The following is a 21258-nucleotide window of genomic DNA, read 5'->3' on the forward strand; positions in this document are numbered from 1 at the left end:
TGGGCACTCTCCCATCTCTACTAATGTGTTCAACACGTCCCATAACAACTGACATGCATGCCTTGATTCTCTATAGAACAACACTATCCAACAGAACTTTTCACATACTGCCAAACATAATGAAGTTACTGAGTATGTGGTTTAAAAAAAAAAACTTGGTTTTTAATTTTATTTCATTTTGAGTCATTTCTGTTTTAAGAGCCACAAAAAGCTAGAAGCTTCCATGTTGGACAACACAGCTCTCGAGGCTCTTGAAGAGATAAATAAAGAGTGTATAAGGGAAGAAAAAGAAGACAACTTTTACATCAGCACACCTATAAAAGCCCAAATTTAAGCACATAAGATCTAGGTGGGTTTTAAACACAAGCTCTTAATAGTCTCGGTTTGTGCTCAGAAGTAGCTATACGAATGAGGGAAAAACGCTTTGTACATCAATCCCCTCCACAACAAAACAACACATCTGGGCTGGAGAGAGGACCCAGGCTGGGTTCCCAGCACCTACATGACCACTCACACCCATCTGAGATTCCAGCTCCAGGAGACCCCGACACCCTTACCGGGCTCTAGACGGGACTGCATGCCTGTAGTGTACATACTTACATGCAGGGAAAACACTCATAAAATAAAACATAAACACTTCATTTTGTTGTTGTTTTTTCAAGACAGGGTTCCTCTGTGTAACTGTCCTGGCTGTCCTGGAAATTACTCTGTAGCACAGGCTGGCCTTGAACTCACTGAGATCCGCCTGCCTCTGCCTCCCAGGTGCTGGAATTAAAGGCTAACATTTCTTAAACGAAAAGAAAAGCATCGTGGAGCTCGTTTGTTTTTACCTTTTTTTCTCCTGGAAATCACGGTCACCCAGTCAGGTCCACTGGAGTTGATCGGCATTTTGATATTGACACCACTGTAGATGAAATTTTTAAAAAAGCACAAGCTTAGACTGAGATTCAGGGATATTTGTTTGCAGTTGTGTATCTTTATAAGTGAAAAAAATACATATTCTTTCACTGCGCCTTATGGTGAAGCCGAAAAATTAACCAACATGACTAACAGTTAATAAACCAGGGCTCTTGAGAGAAGGTAATATACACTGAAGAGAAACTTATTAGATCCTCAGTATGCTGTACACACACACACACACACACACACACACACACACACACACACACTATACATACTGCTTAGCCAGTCTTAGGAATGCAAACTCCAAAGCATCTAACTCCAGGTTGAATACTCCTTTTGGAATCAGAGAATTCTACTTTGTTACTGCACGGTCCTAAGGCCACAAGTCTATGCTGAGCGAAGTCACATGCTAGGTTCCTAAGGCATGTCCAGGTCTGAGAGGAGTCCCCGTGGAGATAACCTGCCTCCAAACAGCACTCAAAGAGTGGTTCACCAGTTCAGACCCCACAGGGTCCGCTCCCCTTACTACAACACAGATTCCTCAAGGATAGGGGCGGGGCTTTGCTCTGCTTTGCATCTTTAGCACTTAGCTCAGGCATGGACTGGATGTCTGCTCAGTAAATTCTTCAGAAAAACTGAGGAAAATGAAAGCCAGCAGCAAGGGATGGGAATTCCAGAATAGAGCCACTGCCAGGACTTAGGCTCCTATCACAAACAAGCTTTAAAAATATAGACTGCTTGGCCTCCCATTGGGACATTTCCACTGCTCACCAATTTCAGAACAATGTGTTCATCCTACAGACGATTAGGAAGCTTCATTTATATTCTGAGCACCACTCTAGCCCTGGCTTATATGGCAAAACTCCCAGAACCTCCTCCCTAATTAGACCTGATATTCTACAGAAAGAGACAGAAAAGCAAGTAATGAAGGATCTATGCAAGGCTGGCTACACTGGAGAATAACAGAATTCCACACAGCAACAGTTGAGGACTTTCAAGAGGACACATATAAACCACTCCTATGAGCTTAGAGTTGATTTTCCAAAAATACATAGTAACTTTCACATAATGCTTGAAGGACGGTTTTCTCCATAATTTTCCTGCAAAAAAAAAAAAAAAAAATTTAACCTCACTTTAGTCATCTGAGAACAACAAAGCAAATCTAAAGTAAAAAAAAAAAAAAAATTTAAATACCAATATGAAAGTTGGTCCATATCATAAAAAGCAAAAGAGATGAAAGAATTTTCCTAGATTTAAAAGACAACAAAGAATAGACTGTGATCATGGATCAAATCAACAAAGAACATTACTGGGGAAACCCAAACGTGAACCAGACGCACTGGTCGGTCGACAGTGCTGTGTCGATGATGAATGTCCCAACTGTGATAACCGTGCTGTGGTTACAAGCTGGACAAAGCCCATGCTGTTAGGACATGTGTGCTACTGGGGTCAGTGCTGCGATGGCTGTAGCTTACTCTTCAACGGTCCAAAATCCACACAAACATACATATAAAGCACACACTGAGGAAAAGAAAAACAAATATGGAAGACAGTGACAAGCCAGCATCTAAAAGAATGTAGGTGAGTGGCGATAACATCAAAATATTCTCCAAAACTTACAGCGGCTGAGGGGTTTTGTTTGCTTACTTTCCTTGGTTTGGTTTGGTTTGGTTGGCTGGGTTTATGTGTGCATGTGAGAGTACAGGTACACATGTGTACGTGTACCTGCTCATGTGTGTACACGTATGGTGGGAAGGCCAGAGAACAACCTCAGTCAGGGTTTCTCACTGTCCTGGGCTCATCAAATAGGCTAGGCTGGCTGGCTTGTGAGTCCCAGGAGTCTGCCTGTCTTTGCCACCTGCGTGCTGGGATCACACACGTACACCACCACACCCAGACCTTCAGTGTGTTCTAGAGACCCAGCCCGAGTCCTCTTGTCTGTTACAGACTGAGCTATCGGTTCTGCCCTTTTTCTGTTGTGGTCTACTCTGTTTGAGTCTAGGCTACCCCTGGAAATCCCAATCCTCTTGCCCTGGCCTCCTGAGTTTGGGTTACAGGTATGAACTACCATGCCCAGGAGGAAAAAAAAAGTATAAATGTTAAAATAAAAGGATAACTTCTCTGTGATATTGTCATTTTGAAATGTCTGTGCTTATAAGAGAATCTCTGAGGGACAGTCCTTCTCAAGACCAACATTTTCTCTCTCCTAAGGGTAAAGAACAAAGATCCTTAATCATCCACCTATAATTTGAAAAACCAAACGCCAAAGCTAGCCAGGTGCAGTAACTCTGTCTATAATTCCAACACTTGGGAAAAGGAAGGAGGATCCCCACAAATTTGAAGCCAGCCTGGGCTACACAGTGAATTCCAGGACAGCCTGTGCTACTGTGAGATCCTATCTGAAACAAAACTACAGCAAAGCGTCTTGGTTTTTTCTAACCTAAGCAAGGTTACACACTAAGGATAAAGGTAAAAATGAGGACAAATTCAACATACTGGGGGAGAGGTACTGAGATCAGTTACCAGCCGGGCGGTGGTGGCGCACACCTTTAATCCCAGCACTTGGGAGGCAGAGGCAGGTGATCTCTGTGAGTTCGAGGCCAGCCTGGTCTATAGAGTGAGATCCAGGACAGGCACCAAAACTACACAGAGAAACCCTGTCTCGGGAAAAAAAAAAAAAGAATCAGTTACCTTTTTCCTTTGAGCTAGCCTGATGCTAACTAGAACTTTAGTGGTGTGAGGATTAACAAAATGAAAATTAATTCTTCTCATTAAGAATTTCCATCAAATGGAAGCAACCTCGAACACTTTCCCTAAGCAAACATCCCAGCTAGAGAGAGCTTTATGATGATTCGACTACAACCTAGAATATGCCCTTAGCCAGCTGCTCCCAGGATTTGCAAGTCAGGGCAGGGTGCAAGACATCATTTTCTCTTTCTGTAGCAAGAGGGTTTCTGTGTGCTTTTGTCTCCACTGGTGGCATCTAGTGTTAGGAACACATTCAAATGTTTCGTTATTCAACTCTCTATCCCTTTACCCCACTACTTGTCACATGGAACTTGGTTAAATTATAACCATGCTGCTTCTTCTTCATTGAGGAGCCACCAGATAGACTGCCAACCCAACTCCAGAAAGGAGCAACTGGATAATCTTCACATACAGTCACAAAATGCATAGAAATGAAATAATCTGCTCACACTCATTGAAAAATAGTAAGTCTTGGGTCAGAGCTCAAGATTAAAATATATAAATACAGTACACATATGTGAAATTTTTTAAATAAATTTAATTTTAAAATTAAAAGAAATAAAACTCCTTGAAAACTTCTAAAACATGGCATGGTAGCACACACCTGTAATTTTCATCATTTACGAGGCTGCGTCAGGAAGGTGGGTTTTCTTGCCAGTTATATAATGAGACTCGGTCTTAAAAATGTTTAAGTACCCAGGTGGTGGTGGTGCACACCTTTAATCCCAGCACTTGGGAGACAGAGGCAGGCAGATCTCTGTGAGTTCAAGGCCAGCCCAGTCTACAGAGCAAATTCGAGGACAACCTGGGCTACACAGAGAAACTATGTCTCAAAAAACCAAATAAATAAACTTTTAGATTTATGTGTAGGGGTTTTTTGTCTGTTTTTTTGTTTTGTTTTGTTTACTCAGTCACACAAAACACTGGACTTCTAGAGCACTATCCAGTAACTGTATGGACTCAGGCTCCCTCTGCTGGCCCTGTAAATAAATGCATGACATCACCACAGGACCACAAGCTGACTTGTGGAAAGTGGAAAACCAGTTTTATTTAAGAAGCTTCTATAACTACACGCTTCACAAAAACATTTCTTCTCCCAATATGAGTGACCATAAACTATTAAATATTAAAACTTTAGGATTCTAACTTTACTCAAAGAAAACAGCTCTCTATCAGAGTCTTACAAGTACACATTTCATATGGAAGTAAAAATATGTATAGGAGAGGAGCCAGAAGGAAGTGGGGAAGGAAAAAGAATAACATCAGAATATGTTGTAGGAAAGAATTTTTCTGTTTAAAAGAATTTATAAGGGCTGAAGAGATGGCTCCATGGTTAAGAGCACTTGTTGCTCTTATAGAGGCCCTGGGTTTAACTCCCAGCATCACATAGTGGTTCACAATCATCCGTGACTCTGATTCCAGGAGATCCAATGCCTTCTTCTGACCTCCATGGACACCAAGCATGCACAAGGTGTACATACATACCTGCAGGCAAAACACCCATACACAAAAAAATGAACCTTTTACATTTTTTAAAAATATATATCTGTAGGTTCTTCCAAATGATTGTGCTTTCTGGCCAGGTAGTTTTGTAACTTCATTTCTTCTTTTTTTTTTTGTCACTTTGTAATTATAAACACAAAGCACAACATGACTTTAATGCATGCTTATATATAGTGATTAAAATAGGGAAAATGCCATATCATCACAAATATTTACCACTTGTTTATGCTGGAAACATTCCAACTCCACTCTATTATTTTTTAATATTCAGTTAGCTATTGTCAGCCATAGTTATCCTGCTACAATAGAACAGTGGAAGTAATTCCTTCTATCCAACATAACTTTTCCCCCAGAACTGTTATTCCACTTCAGAATTATATGCAATGTTGAAGAAAACACAAATTTTAATTCAGACTGAGTCTATATTTTTCATTCTTCCCATTACCATATACTAACTGTGCTGAAAAAAAAAACATTCTGTTTTATATTCAAAATAGATATTTCAGCACAATACCATAATACTTTCAATAGCTGTTAAAATATAGGGTTTGCTCTAGAACACATTGGTTCTATGCTTACTAAGTTAACTCAGTAATACTGCCATGTCCATGGTCTTTTCCTATAGATAAACATTTATATTTAAAAGCTGATCTTGTTTCTTCAAAATTGTAACTTCATACCTGTAGTAGAATATTTTAAAGTGTGTTACTTTTGTTCATGTTGCATTTGTTTAACTCTGTGAAGCTGTGTTACTTTGCCTGTCTAAAACACCTGATGGGCTAATAAAGATCTGAACGGCCAATAGCAAGGCAGGAGAAAGGACAGGTGGGGCTGGCAGGCAGAGAGGATATATAGAAGGAGAAATCTGGGCGGAGAAATGGAGGAGCCAGAGAAGGAGGAGTACTCCAAGGGCCGGCCAGCCACCAAGCCACACAGCAAGAACAAGATTTACAGAAGTTAGAGAAAAGGAAAAGCCCAGAGGCAAAAGGTATTAGGGATAATTTAAGTTAAGAAAAGCTGCCTAGAAACTAAGCCAAGCTAAGGTGGGGCATTCATAATTAAGAACAAGCCTCTGTGTGTGAATTTATTTGGTAGCTGGGTGGCGGCCCCCCAAAAAACAACAACCTACAATACACAGCCCTCAAGCACCAGTGACTAGCCCTCAAAACCTCTATTCTGGGGAGGGGGCAGGGAGTTGAGTACACAGTGCCATGGAGGTGGGGGGTGGGGGTGTTCAGAGAACTACTCTTTGAGAGTTGGTTCTTGCCTGCCACGTTGTTAATGCAGGGCTTCTCTTGTTTCCGCCATGCTGCATACTCCAGGCCAGCTGGTTTGCAAGCTTCTGGATGATTTCCATAGTTCTGCCCCATCTTGCCACAGGAGTGCTGGGATTACAGATGGGGATGCCACCGCAGGCTTTTGATGTGGATTCAGAGGGCGGAACTCAGGTGTCAGACCTGAACAGCAAGCATGTACTGACCTGTCTCCCGATATTCTTGGATTTTTTTTTAAAACCTGTTCTGTGAATAAGTAGTCTTGCCTATGTAGCAATAAACATGGTGTGTGCCTCTAACATAAAACCAAACAGAGTAAGGAGAAAACTTGAAGGGTATAAGGTCTTTTGTGAGTTGAATAAGCACTAAATTTCACTTTTAAAACACTGACCTAAAGTGCAAATCTCTGTCTTCTTTTTTTTTTGTTTGTTTGTTTGTTTGTTTTTCAAGACAGGGTTTCTCTGTGTAGCTTTGCGCCTTTCCTGGAACTCACTCTGTAGCCCAGGCTGGCCTTGAACTCACAGAGATCTGCCTGGCTCTGCCTCCTGAGTGCTGGGATTAAAGGCGTGCGCCACCACCTCCCGGCAGATCTCTGTTTTCTTATGCAATGCCTCTTCTGAACCGGGCCAGGTTCCCACAGACACGAAAGGCATACTTACCAGAGTCCCCTAAATGTGACAAAGACAATGGGGAGAACCCTTTACCCCCCAGCCTCGGGACCACGTACCTCTGAAAGAAAGCACTGTCCGCAGCAGTGAGAAGGCCCTTCGTGTACCCGCCCTTGAAGTGGTTGATTCTGCTGCTGCAGGGGAGCTTCTTTGGTTTGAAGCAGAACCAGGGCTCCCCGGTGTAGAGGTCCGTGAAGTTGCACAGGGGAAGACTTCCCAGGAGACACACGTTGCACTTCGTTGTTTCCGAAATCCTTCCCGAACGGAAGAGACTCTTGAAATAGACCCTGTCTGGTTTCGCTTCCTGCAGGTACTGAAGAACTCTAATCCCTTCGCTGGGGTGAACCAGAGAGATGGACACTCTAACTCTGCCAGGCCAGAGCAGGGTAAAAAAGACTTTGTAAAATCCATTCTGGTAGTCTACCACTCTGCCCACGGCCCCTGCCTGCAGCTTAGGCGAGTGTATTCTGGCCTGCAGGTAGTCTCCGCCATACTTCTTGGGCTTCCCTTGAAAATCATGCACGTGGACCAGCACCTCCAGCTGGCTCCCCACCTTGAAGAAGGCTGCCGAATTCAGGATGACGAAGTAGCTGGAGGAAGGGTCGGTGCTCTTCACAAAAGGGACCAGGTCCACATCGGGCACCTGCCACTTGGAGGCGGCAAGCAAAGCATCCTCTTCTAAGCGTTCCTGACTGGACAGGGTCTGGTGCTCATACCCACAGTACGGATTCCGGCTAATGCCTGTAGCCTGCGAGGAAATGAACTGTCCGCTGCTGTCGATGAACGTCCCTGAGAGAGTCTCATGGTCCAAGTACTAAAGAGGAAGGCAACAGAAACCACGTTTCTCTGAATATTAGGTAAACAAATCTCCACTTCGGTTTAAATTTGTATGAAATCAACTGAGATGAAACTGTTTCAAAAACCACAGCCTGCAGGGTTCACAGTTATTATAGCAGAATAAGATTAATGAAAAATTCATAGAGGGGTCACTATAGCTTCACAGATCTTACCTCTAGGAACTATATGTAAGTTCTTACAGTGAGTTATCAAAGGGAAAATCTCCTTGAGCTTCTAACCATGGGATGGAGAAATAAGCCATCTTTTAAAAAGTAATATTGATTTGTATTAACCAAGTGTGGTGGCTTGAATAAATGGCCTCCATAGATAGGCTCCTAGGGAGTGGCACTATTAGGAGGTGTGGCCTGGTTAAAGTAAGAATACCTTGTTGAGGAAGTGTGTCACTGGGAGTGGGCTTAGAGGTCTCAGATGCTCAAGCCAGGCCCAGTGCCTCTTCCTGCCACCTGCCTATCTGGATGTAGAACTCTCAGCTCCTTCTCCAGCACCATGTCTGCCTGCATGCCACCATGCTTCCTTCCAGGATGATAATGGACTAAACTTCTGAGCCCATAAGCAGGCCCCAATTAAATGCTTTTTAAGAGTTGCCGTGGTCATGGTGTCTCTTCACAGCAATAGGAACCCTAACTAAGACACCAGGTGAGAAACTACTTTTCCAAACCCTAAACCCACCCAGGGAAAGTGAAACCTCCAACTCCAGCCTGTACCAGGGGTAGGAACCAACACACACGGTAAGGAAGTCCACACGAGGAGGGTACGTGCTCACCAAAGGACTCCAGCTAAACACAGACTAGTGGAATGCTTCTCCTCCCCCCCCACACGCTACCATTTTACTACAGGCCCATAGAGCAGAGTTTCCTTCACCAAGTTCATCCCGTCTAGAATTCAACAACAAATTGCAAGACAAATTAAATTTTTTTTTAAATGGAAACAAAGCAAAACCAGAACTTGAAGACAGCCAACAGGAGAAGCAACATCAGGTACAGTAGGAATGCTGAACTTATCAGACAGGCAATTTAAAACAACAGTGAATGTAGCTCAGTGGCACTGTGTTTGCCTCACACGGACAAGGCCCTCAATTCAATGCTTAGCACCACAAAAGCCCATATATATATATATATATATATATATATATATATATATATATATATATAAATAAATTTTAAAATGAAGCAACTAAGTCTCAGGCTAACGCCTCTGATGGCCACTCTGGGACCCGTGGACACACAAATGGTGACTCCTCAGGCTGGGGGAGGCTCCAGGGACCTGCAGCAACGGGTCAAGTGTGGCAGCACCTCGGGCTGTGGCCACTAATGTCTGGAGCAGCTGTAAAACGAGATTACAGAAATGATCTGTGCTCCCTGCTGCTCCTCCAGAAGCCGGAACTCTGCTTCTGCCCCCAGGCAAGGCCCGGGTTAAGGACTGGAACCCTTGGAAAACAGCTGACTGGTGTGAATGTAGAAAAAGGTCGTGAGAGCTACATTATCATGACAAGCCACCATGTGAGCCTGTGGCCACTAAACTATTGGAAGATACCGTCTGGGCCACTGAGATGGCGAGGTGAGTGAAGGGGCTTGCCACCCAGCCTGATGAACCGGGTTCGATCCACAGAACCCGCATGGTGGAGGAAGAGAACCAGTTACTGCAAGCTGTACAGAGTGGCCAGTGCACTCACACAACATTAAAATATATATATACCTTTTTAAAATTGTTCAGGAAGACAGCCTGACAAAAAGATGGTTTATGAAATCACTGCTGAAAAAGAAAAGAAGTGGATGGCAAGCAAACCATAATATCCAGGAAACTAAATATGATACTGAGGGTACAGAGAGGTCTTCCTCCTCTGACGCTGGAAATACCAGGTTCAAAGGCTAATCGTGCAGATCATGCTGAGTCGCACTGGAAAAGCACAAGGTGCCAACCACCACTGGCCTGAGAGCAAAAGATTATCGCGGCAGCATCAGAAGAAGAACGGTACCCCTTCCCAAGTCTAGTTGCATGCTGCACAGCATTTCATAAGAAGGCTCTCTTTTGCTGAAAACGGGAGATGTGATACAGCCATCCAGGAGCACCTACCTGAAGCCTGTTCCCATGTGGGCATCTGCTCTCCTTAGACATCCTCAATATTACTTAAAGAAAAGTCAGTGAGTTGATTTCCATGCACTCCACCCATCTTTATGGCAGAATACAGCAATGCCATTATCTTTGCATGTGCAATCCATGGAAGAACATTATCTGTTAATGTTACTATAGGTCATGGCATTAAGAAAGAAAACAAATGGAACCATAAGGAAAAGGCAAATAAGGTGAAGGTAACAACAAAAATACTTTTAATCAAGACGTATTTATATATAAAGACTGAGATGGCTGGATGCTTCCAAAAAGCTGGGACTTTTGCGTAAGTTATGAAGGTCAGAGTAAGTTACATGAGGCAACGGATGAGACTTGGAGACAATAGATATACAATCTAAACATTTCTAAGGGCAAGAGTCAATACATTGATATCAGGCCTCTCTTAAATCAGTGCAGTTATTGATCTGCGCTTAATTATTTGTCACAGGAAATTGCTTAAAGAACACAAATATGTCTCATCAGGTTCATTTAGAAGTGTTTGGCTTTGTCCAAGCTTTTCTAAATATTATACAGTAGTTAAAAGTACCAGATGAGTCTAACTGACCTAGGAGTGTTCAACAACCATACTTGGAGGCCTAGGCCAATGGACAAGGAATTTAAAAGGATAATATTTTGTCTGTTGCCCTCCAAGGTCAACAAGGTCCTAGGGTACTTGGGGACGAATCTCAAAATATCCTGGAACTATGCCAAGTCACCTGTCCTCTTGTTCGGTGAGGCCATGGAGACCTCACTAGGTGGATTCTAGTCAGTGTCTGGTCAACACAGAGGGTCAACACACACAAGAAAAAATGTCTTCATTGTTTCCAAGTGAAGCCACAGTCATGCAAGGTCCTTGACTCACTCTCAGAAGATGAAACAACTGTGAAAAGGAAGGCTAGAGGAGCCAGAGGCTCCTCCCAGGCCTGGGTGACCGACCTCTTGAGGGCCAGATCCTCACAGGGCTTGACAATAAAAGAGAAAGTGGTTAATTTTGGCACCTGCATTGTGGCAGACACCCCAATAGGAAAGCATAACCAAAGGTTAAAATGATTCATATGTTTCTTTAATAGTCCAAAGGATCATACTCTGGAGGCGTTAGACTTGAATCAATATGAGATGTTATCTGGAAAAGTAGTTCTCACTAATGACTTTCTTAATAAGAAAAATACTACCCGGATATAGGGCAGCAATGACCTTAGCTCAGTTTCAACACTGCAGCGCTTACCTGCAGCCAAGAGAGATGGGCTCACTGTTGTTTCAACGTAAGAATTGAGGTGGGGGAGGGGGGCAGTGGAGACAAGCTCCCGGAGGGGAGGCTTGCACAACCATCTCTGTTCCCCACCCCACCCCAAGCCCACCCTAGCCCCAGCCACCTGGTCTGTCCAGTGTAGCCATGCTCAAGGACAGCCTCATCTTCAACAACCAGAGGAAGCTGCGGCTTCCCAAATTCTGCCAGCACTGTGGAGGAGTTATACAACAGCAAAGCATCAAGGAGACATCCCATTTGGTATCTGAGCAAGATGAAATATTTGTAATTTCCCAGGAGGACTACCAATTGGAGGATCTGACAGCAAACTGGTTTATAGACATTATGCTACACTCTATTTTGTCTTCTGTGTGGACTCCTCAGAAAGTGAACTTGGTATTTTAGATCTAATGCAAGTATTTGTAGGACTATTAGACAGATGTTTTGAAAATGTGAACTGGATTCAATATTCTGCGTGGATAAGGTTCACATTATTCTTGCAGAATTGTTGATGGGGGAATGGGATTAGAGAGCAACACAAATGAGTTGCCAACACAAATTGATGCAGAAAATAAAGTGAAGCAATCTGAGGCCGACTTAGCAGACACTACAGCCCTTGATGTATCAGCTGTAAAGAATATGAATCTTAGAGCTGAATATTACTAAGACATTTAAAAAATGACATCATGGTATCTGTAAGCAAATGGATGGAACTAGAAAAATATCCTGAGTGAGGTAACACAGACCCAAAATGATAAATGCGGTATGTGTTTGCTTAGGTGTGGATATTAGCCATTAAATGAATGCTAGCCAAGCACAATCCATCGGTGGACCCAAAGAAGCTAAGTATAGAGGAAGGGACTGGGAGGACATATGGATCTCCATGGGAGAGGGAAATAGAATTGATTTTATAGGTAGACTGGGGGTGGGAGGATGGGAACAGGAGGATTGGGTGGGGAGGGGAGCTGGAGTTGAGGGAGGGAATTCGGGGAAAGACAGAAAGAATTCAGGGGCATTGGGGGGGGGGTTGTATGGAATCTAATCTGGCTCCGAACATATTTTGGAGTTACCTCTTCAGAATGGAGAATGTTAGAGTGCAGTAGAAGCTCACTAAGAAAAAAACCTGGTGCCCTCAAGAGAATGGAACCTCTGGCCTGGGTGGAAACCTAACAGTCCGGTTGGGCGAGACCAATCACTTGGCCAAGGCACCACTCCGGAGAAACGGGATTCACCTTTGGCCAGGCTACAGAGATAGGTGGAGTAATTGTTCCTTTAATGAGACACTATGTCTTTCCTTCCTCGTCCTAGGCACGGTCAGTACAGCCCAGCAGCCAGGAGGCGCAGCAGGCTTTGTCCACCGTTTAACTCAGGCTTTACCTTTCTGCTGCTGATGTTCTTCCTTTCTTCCAAATGCTGGAAAGCACCTAGACGTGCTTTTTCTGAGACTTTGGGCTTCCTCACCCTTTAAAGCCCCACTCTCTGCCAGGTTGCCGCTTGTCTGCCATGCGTCTGACCTCCATGCTGACTTACACAGCAAGGCTTTTTTCTTTCTGTTGTTGTTTTTTTTTTTTCTTCCCTGCTCCTGGTAGCTGCTGAGATCCACAGCTTGCCTGCCTTGGGGTGTTTTTCTTTTTAAACTCTAATAAAATTGTCTTTGAACTTCAAAAATAATGATAATTTCATGTTAGTGACATTAATTTACTTTTAGTTTGCTAACTTTTTTTTTTTTTTTAATGTGCTAGTTAGGGAGCTGTTTACTCCAGAGAAAAAGGAATTATTGTGAGTCTTGAGTATCCCGGAACTGGGAAGATGGCACAAAGACACAGGTGAGATTCTTCCACACACTGTCATCTCAGGGAAGCTGGAGGTGGGAGGGAGCCTGGGGAGCAGTAATGTCACCCACCCTCCTTCCCTCCTGCATCCTTGAGGATTAGAGGTGATGGAGTTCATGGTGTGACCTAACCTGCTAACCAACCAAAACTCAGGGGTTTGGTGCTGCTAGGATGTGAATTATTTAGGAGTCATAAAGAAAGAACTTAACCTTCGAGGAGCATCAGTCAGTCTTATGTTGAGGGGTGTATGATCCTCTCGTTTAGTCATTACCACAGTGACCTTATCCATGAGGAGGAGAAATCAAGCTGTTCAAGGTAAGGCAGCCACTCCTAAAAATTAGAGCCCTCATTTGATTCTAGGTCCAGTTGATCTGGAAGATTTTACCTTCTCATTATTTCGCTGCTTCAGTCTGTCATCTGGCATCATCATGACCATGAATAATAAAAGTATGGATATAAAATTTGTATTGGTGGAAGTTATATTAACAGCATTTCAGTGAACAACCATAAGGGGGCGTTCATCTTAACAAAGTCATACTTACTGAGCTTCCCAGTGACAAGCACTGGGATCTGTGCTTGTGTACATGTGCATTTTTACTCTTACAAATTGAAATAAGGCATTCTTTTGGTCATTAAAATGTCATTACAAAATACATGCCACCCTACCCCAAGGATTATCAAGTATTCTGTCAGCATATTATCAGTCCTCAAACAACAGTACTAGTCAGGGCATTAACCTTAAATCTGCGCAACCCTATAACGAAAAAGATTAAGAATGTGAAAATAATCCACTTGAGAATATTCGCTTCCTGTCCCTCAAGCACTGGTGTCCACGTTTGCTTGCTCTTCCCTGTGCCTCCCACTGCCCCTGCTCATCTGTGCACCTTCCAGTGCACCACTGGCATCCGAGATGATGCTTAAAAAGCTTCATTGAGTGTCTGAAGCACTACAAAAGGCAGCTTCCCAATCTATACATGTTCGGGAGTTTTGAAGACATTTGAGTCTTCGAAAGGGAACTGTAGTGAGAGCTGGAAACTTCACCTGTATGCATATATTTTTAGAAATAAAGCACGAGCTGAGAATGAAAAGAAAATGCCAATTGCAAAACCCAGAATTATTTACACATTTTTATAGTTATCAAATTTGAGATTTAGATAAAATTTTTGAATCCTATGACCAGAATTACAACCTGATTTCCTTTTTCCTGCGTCCTCTGTGGTCTCGTTTTCCAGCTGACATTTCCAGGGTTCCCATTTCTCTGGGCTATGTTTTAGCTACAAATTCTAAAGTATGTACTTCAGCTGTGAGCTAATGGGTTTAAATAATACATTTTTGTAGATAACAATTTGAACTGGAAGCTTTAAAACACAGAACAATTATAATAATGCGTAAAGGGGTCTATTGGAAATATTATACAGGGGACAAACACAGGAGACTATTTTAAACACAGAGAGAGAAATTCTAAAAAAGAACCAAAAAAGAAGTGTGCTGGAGATGAAAAACACAAAGCGGTGCTACAGTAGTGAAGAATGTTTCTGATGTGATCCTGCAGACTGGACCTGCCGAGGAGAGCCTCTGAACCTCAGGACTCCTCAACAGGAACATCTGAAATTCAAGAACTTCACCCACAAGATGCGGGCTGACTAGAGAGGTGTGAGAAATACACAGGGAGAATCCCAGAAGGAATAGAAACAAACAGAAGAACTATCTGAAGCAACCATGACCCAGAACTCATGCAAATGAATGCCAGACACCAAACTGCTGATCAAGGGGCTGAAGAGATAACTGCCCAACTACAGGTGGTTGATCATATGCACAATCTAAGTCTTCAGAGGAGTCAAAAGAAAATATCACCTTAATTACAAAGAGGTAAAGATAATCACTGTGTACAACTTCTCAAAAAAACTAGACAAGTGAGAGTGGAGTGAGATGTTTAAAGGAGTAAGATCAATAAAATCAACCTAGAATTCTGAAATCTGTCCAACTGCCCTTCAAAAGTACAGTGGAAACACTTTCTCTGACAAATAAAATGTGAAATTAAAGGAAGATGTTACCAACTGCACAAGGAACTATAGACACCTAAGGAATGCTGAGAGCAGAAGAAACAGTCTTCCCTGGAGAAATCAGCCCTGAAAACATACATACAAGTAACATTATGTGGACTGAGTGGATTGTACTTATGTATTCAGGAACGTGTGTGTGTGTGTGTGTGTGTGTGTGTGCATAAACACACATGCTATGGAATAATCCTTCTGTACACCGTGTGACTATATGTCACTATGATTGGTTTAATAAACAAGCTGACTGACCAACAGCTGAACAGGATAGTTAAGCAGGAAAGCAAACTGAGAATGATGGGATGAGGAAGGGTGGAGTCAGAGGAGAGGACAGCCAGACCGAGTTGGACACAAAATGGGATAGAGGTAAAAGCCACAAGCCTTGGGGCAGCATATAGATTAACAGAAATGGGTTGATTTAAGTTGTAAGAGCTACTTAGTAACAAGCCTGAACTATTGGCCAAGCATTTATAATTACTATAAGCCTCAGTGTATTTATTTGAGAGCAGTCAGGACAGAAACATTGGCCTACATATGGCAGCCTAACGCAGAACAGGAATTTCCACTTAAGACCTAAAAAAAAAAAAAAACTTAAAAAGGGATTCTAAACACACAAAAATGGAGTGAAACTTGGCTTCTTGGTAACTGCTTTTTCTTGGGTAGGCTCTGTTTGCTAGCAGCAAGCAGAGGCATAGCTCCTTTTAAAAACGGCTTCCTGACTCAGCATTAGTAGCAAAAACCACGAGGCTCTTTTAAGAGGCTCTGCTAACAAACACATTTAAGTGTTTGTTAAGTGGGGTTCATGGGTGGCATGCTACTAGGTGGCAATGTGAACCCAACAACTTCCCAGAGTTGGAGCGGTAAACATGACTCTCGCTGGTACCTCCACCATGAAGCTGGGTGCTCAGGGAACCAAGCCGAGAAGAGCCAGCTACCAAAGCAGGGGCTTTGGTCCTAGCCAAGTGGCTTAGCAGTTTAAAGTTTGGCTCACATAGTCAGAAAAGGATAGAGATATGCAGTAAAGACAGATTCAGACAGAAAAGCCTCTAAACAGGTTACAGTGTGTTTAAAAATATATCTAGGCTTGGGAGAGAAAACAAAAAGAGTAAAAAAGTTATTTTAAAATGAGTAATAAAAAAATTATATAATAAGCCATGTAAAGATGGGAAATACACAGAGAATCTGGATCCTGTATATTATCATGTCCAGGCAGCCTGATGTCCCTGTCATTAGGTAGCATTTCATCCTTCTGGGGTCTTTGATGGAGATGAAGACTAAATAGTTAAACTTATAGTTTTCCTTAGTTATGATAGAAAGCAAATTACATATAAAACTTTAGTCTCACCAAGATAAGATAGATAATAGAGTATTTTCTCCAATTTTGCAAAATACAAATAAACTGAATATTTTAACTGTAATTCTGACTTGATAACTATTTTTGTTGTATATAATTTTACTATGTTAAGGTTAAAACTTTCCATTTTAATTAGACAAAAAGGGGGGAAATGCTGTGAAATAATCCTCTACACTGTGTGAATATATGTCACTATGATTGGTTTAATAAACAAGCTGACTGGCCAATAGCTGAACAGGATAAAGTTAGATAGGAAAACCAAACTGAGAATGATGGGATGAGGAAGGGCAAATCAGGAGAATCACCATCCAGACAAAGCATAAGTCAAACACACAAAGTGGGATAGGGGTAAAAGTAGCCATAGCCTCGGGGCAGCACATAGATTAATAGAAATGGGTTAAGTTGTATGAGCTAGTTAGTAACAAGCCTGAGCTATTGGCCAAGCATTTATAATATAAGCCTCAGTGTGTTTGAAAGCGGTTGTGGGACAGGAAAGCTCTGTGTGTGTGTGTGTGTGTGTGTGTGTGTGTGTGTATGTGTGTGTGTGTGTGTGTGTACATGTAATAGCAATTAATGAAAAAGGAGGAGGCCATGACTTTGAAAAAGAGCAGTGAGTTTGGGAGTGTTTAGAGGGAGGGAAGAGAAGGGGGAAGTGATATAACTATATTATGACTCAAAAACAAAAGAAGTTTGGTTTTTCTGGGGGGTTTTTTGTTGTTGTTTTTTGTTTTGTTTTTGTTTTTTGAGGTTTTTGTTTGTTTGTTTGTTTTTGTTTTTTCAAGACAGGGTTTCTCTGTGTAGCTTTGCGCCTTTCCTGGAACTAGCTTTGGAGACCAGGCTGGCCTTGAACTCACAGAGATCTGCCTGCCTCTGCCTCCCGAGTGCTGGGATTAAAGGCGTGAGCCACCGCCACCCAGCTTTTTGTTTTATTTTGTTTTGTTTTGTTTTTTAAAAAGGTGTTACCAATAGACCTTCCAAGAAAGAAATATTACAATGAAGTTTTATAGGGAGAAGTAAAATTACATAGATCAGAAATTTGGATCTGATAAAGAAAAGATGAGTGAAAAAATAGTGAATGTAAAACAAATGATTTTCTGTTCTTTTACTTGAGTTTTTTTTTTTTTTTTTTTTTTTGTCCCGGAGCTGAGGACTGAACCCAGGGCCTTGTGCTTGCTAGGCAAGTGCTCTACCACTGAGCTAAATCCCCAACCCTAGAGGTTATTTTTTTTAAAAGATGTATTCCAGTGTGTGTGTACTGCTGTGCAAGTGCCCAGAAGTCCAGAAGGGTGTCAGAACCCATGAAATTGGAGTTTCAAGTGGTTGTGAGCCACCTGATGTGGGTTCTGGGAACAGAATTCAGGTTCTCTGGAACAGCAGCAAGTGTTCTTAACCACAGGCCATCTCCAGCCCATCTTTTATCTTTGATATGTTTCCATATGTTGCCCAGACTGGCCTTAAACTGCTGAGCTCATATGAGCCTCCTGCTTCAGTCTCCAGGGGAGCTAAGACCAGATGTATACCACCCACCACTATGGCTGTTTTTCTTATTTTTAATTGATCTAGGAGACAATGATTTGTTTGAAGTGATAAGAGAAACAATATATTTGATTCTGTGCACTTCGTATATTCGCATGTGATTGAAATGGATGGCAGATTAACCCAAGTGCAGGAGAGAGCAACTCTTCCACTGGGTGCAGATATATGTGGCAGACCTTAAGCGAGCACTGAAAACTGAACTGAACAGAAGAAGGATGGAAAGAAAAGACAATTCTGCAATCCCAGCTAAGGAGGAGGAAGACGTTAGAGACAGCCTCTGGACACTGCAGCAGAAGGTAGTCAAGGCCACGTGTGGTATTTGGATCACACAACTGATGTCCAGTTACACGCAGGGAAGACAGGCTGGAGGAAGCATGTACAGTGACTGTGTGGTTACACCCTGGGACAGTGGTAGAAGTAGAAACCCCAGGAGATGATGCAGAACCTCTGCTGTTTCACTTGTTGGATGAGCGGCTTTATAACTTCCATGCCAAAGAATTCTTCATACCCCGGGAATTGAAAGCACTTAATATTGATCAAAGAAATGTCAGGTTATGATTAATCAGGTGGGGAGAAGAATTTTCACTCTTTAAGAAAGCCTTGGGGATGAGAAGTCAAAGTGATAACATATTCACTAATCCAGGTATATAATGAAGATAAACCAGACATTTTTTATGATCATGACATTTAAGAGATCAAAAGAGAAAAAGCTCCTCTGAAAACTGATGTTCTTCTCCTCGGAAGATATGCTTAGATTTCTAGAGTATCGTTGTTACATGGAAATTTACAGAACAGAAAATTTTACATTGTGACTTTCAGAAATGGAAGATCAAGACATAATATTGATCTAATATCCAAAATATATAAGGAACTTGAGAAACCAAATATCAAGAAAACAAACCAATTAAAAATTTGGGTACAGATATAAACAAAATTCTCAATAGAGGAGTCTCAAATGGCTGAGAAACACTTATAGCTATGTTGAACATCCTTAGCCATCAGGGAAATGTAAATCAAAAACACTTTGATACTCCATTTGATATACACCTGTCAGAATGGCAAGATCAATAGCACAAGTGACAGCTCATGTTGGTGAGGATGTGGGGCACGAGGGACACACATCTATTGATGGTAGGAGTGCAAACATGTACACCACTATGGAAATTCGTATGGCAGCTCCTCAGTAAGATAGGATTCAATCTACCTCAAGATCCAGCTATACCACTCTTGGGCATATACCCAAAGGATGCTCCACCCATATTTGCTCAACTGTGGTCATTACTACTCTATTCATAATAACCAGAAACTGGGAACAACCTAGTTGTCCCTCAACAGAAGAATGAATAGAGAAAATGTGCTACTTTTACACAATGGAGTATTATTCAGATGTTAAAAAAAAATGACATCATGAAATTTTCAGGTAAATGGATGGAGCTAGGGGAAAAAAAAAATCATCCTGAGTGAGGTATCCCAGATTCAGAAAGATGAATATCATATATATTTGCTTATATTGGGATATTAACTGTGAAGTCAATGATAACTAAGTTACAATCTATTAAATCATAGAGGGTAGGTGTAGAGTAAGAGACTATAGGGAACAGATAGATTTTGTTAGGAAAGGGAAATAAAATAGATAGTTATGGATGGATGAGGGAACTGTAATGAGAGGCTCAAATGGACAGGGTGGAGAGAGGGGTTGTGGGAAGAAATACAGGGAGAGACAGCTAAAATTAAGGGGCATTTCAGGGGTATTATGGAAACCTAATATAGTAGAAACTCCCTAAAATATGTACATATATGAAGGTGATCTAAATGGAACCGCCAAATAATAGGGGAGACACAGTCCCAAATGACCATCTCTTATCATCAAAGCTTCCAGTATGGGATTGGGTTACATCTAATTGAGATGTTGGCCAAAGGTGCCCCATGGAAATCCCCAAACAACCCAAGCTTTTGCCAAGACAATAAATAGGTTCCTCTCCATAAAAACTAACAGCAAGGCCTGTTGCTGGAAAGGACACCTACACATCTCATTGAAGACAGAAATATTGAGCTAGTGCCTACATAGAACCTCCACCCCTACTTACAGCATCTTTGATACAGGAACATACTCTGCACATTCTCAAAAGAGAAATCTAAACACCAAGCTAACCACAAACCCTTTATCAACAATGCTGTCCTGCCTACAAGATATGCTAGGGCAATGGTGGCACAAAGCTTGTGGGAATAACCAACCAATGTCTGATTTGACTTAAGGCCCACTCCACAGATGGAAGCCATACCCAACACTGCTTGGGTGACCAAGAACCCGAGACTAGATAGCCCAGGGACCCAAGGAAAAAATCAAATAATACTAATCAAAAAGAGGGGAAAGAATGTAGTGATAAAATGACTGTTAATGATACTTTAGTATATTCATAGATCGGTGTCTTCTTCAGCTATCACCAGAGAAGCTTCCTCTTGCAGCAGATGGAAACAAATGTAGAGACCCAAAGCCAGGCGTTATGCAGAGAGAAAGAGACCTTGGAACACACAGCTCTAAATGGGATGTTTCCATCAGCTCCCTCCCTCAGAGCTCAGGGGATTCCATGGACGAGGAGGCAGAAAGAGTGTAAGAGCCAGAGGATATGGAGGACACCAAAAGAACAAGGCCCTCTAAATCAACGTGAGCCAAGCTCATATGAACTCACAGAGGCTGAAGGAGCATGCACAAGGACGGCACAGGTCTGCACCAGGTCCTCTACACATATATTATGGATTACAGTTTAGAGGGTTTTGGTTTTGGTTTTGGTTTTTAAGATTTGTTTATTTATTATATATAAAGTGTTCTGCCTGCACATATGCCTGCAGGCCAGACGAGGGCACCAGATCTCATTGCAGATGGTTGTGAGCCACCATGTGGTTGTTGGGAATTGAACTCAGGACCTCTGGAAGAGCAGCCAGTGCTCTCAACTGCTGAGCCATCTCTCCAGCCCCTTAGAATTTTGGGGGGATTCCTGAGAGTTTGAACAAGTGGGTCTCTGAATTTTGTGTCCTCTCTTGGGTCTTTTCCTTCTGCTGGTTTGTCTTGTCCAACTTTGATGTGATGGTTTTTGTTTTATCTTATTATACTTTATTTTGATATATATAGATATATAGATATAGATATAGATAAAAAATTTTTAAGAGTA

At 42.1% G+C, this 21258-nt stretch overlaps 1 protein-coding gene and 2 pseudogenes across 4 annotated transcripts in view; 2 read left to right on the forward strand and 1 right to left on the reverse strand.

The window, feature by feature from the left end:
* Nxpe3 (neurexophilin and PC-esterase domain family member 3) overlaps positions 1-21258 on the reverse strand; it is a 61864-nt gene that overhangs the window by 12237 nt on the left and 28369 nt on the right. For all 4 annotated transcript variants that reach the window (XM_036203654.1, XM_036203657.1, XM_036203656.1 and 1 more), the window contains 2 exons: positions 7156-7910; positions 831-904 (listed from right to left, as the gene is read on the reverse strand). In XM_036203654.1, the coding sequence (XP_036059547.1) occupies positions 831-904; positions 7156-7910 (829 nt within the window). The remainder of the gene's footprint in view (positions 1-830; positions 905-7155; positions 7911-21258) is intronic.
* Positions 11457-11975, forward strand: LOC118594206 (annotated as a pseudogene).
* LOC118594207 lies at positions 18304-18779 on the forward strand (annotated as a pseudogene).

This window comes from Onychomys torridus, chromosome 12 (genome assembly GCF_903995425.1).
Source record: "Onychomys torridus chromosome 12, mOncTor1.1, whole genome shotgun sequence".
Taxonomy (NCBI): domain Eukaryota; kingdom Metazoa; phylum Chordata; class Mammalia; order Rodentia; family Cricetidae; genus Onychomys; species Onychomys torridus.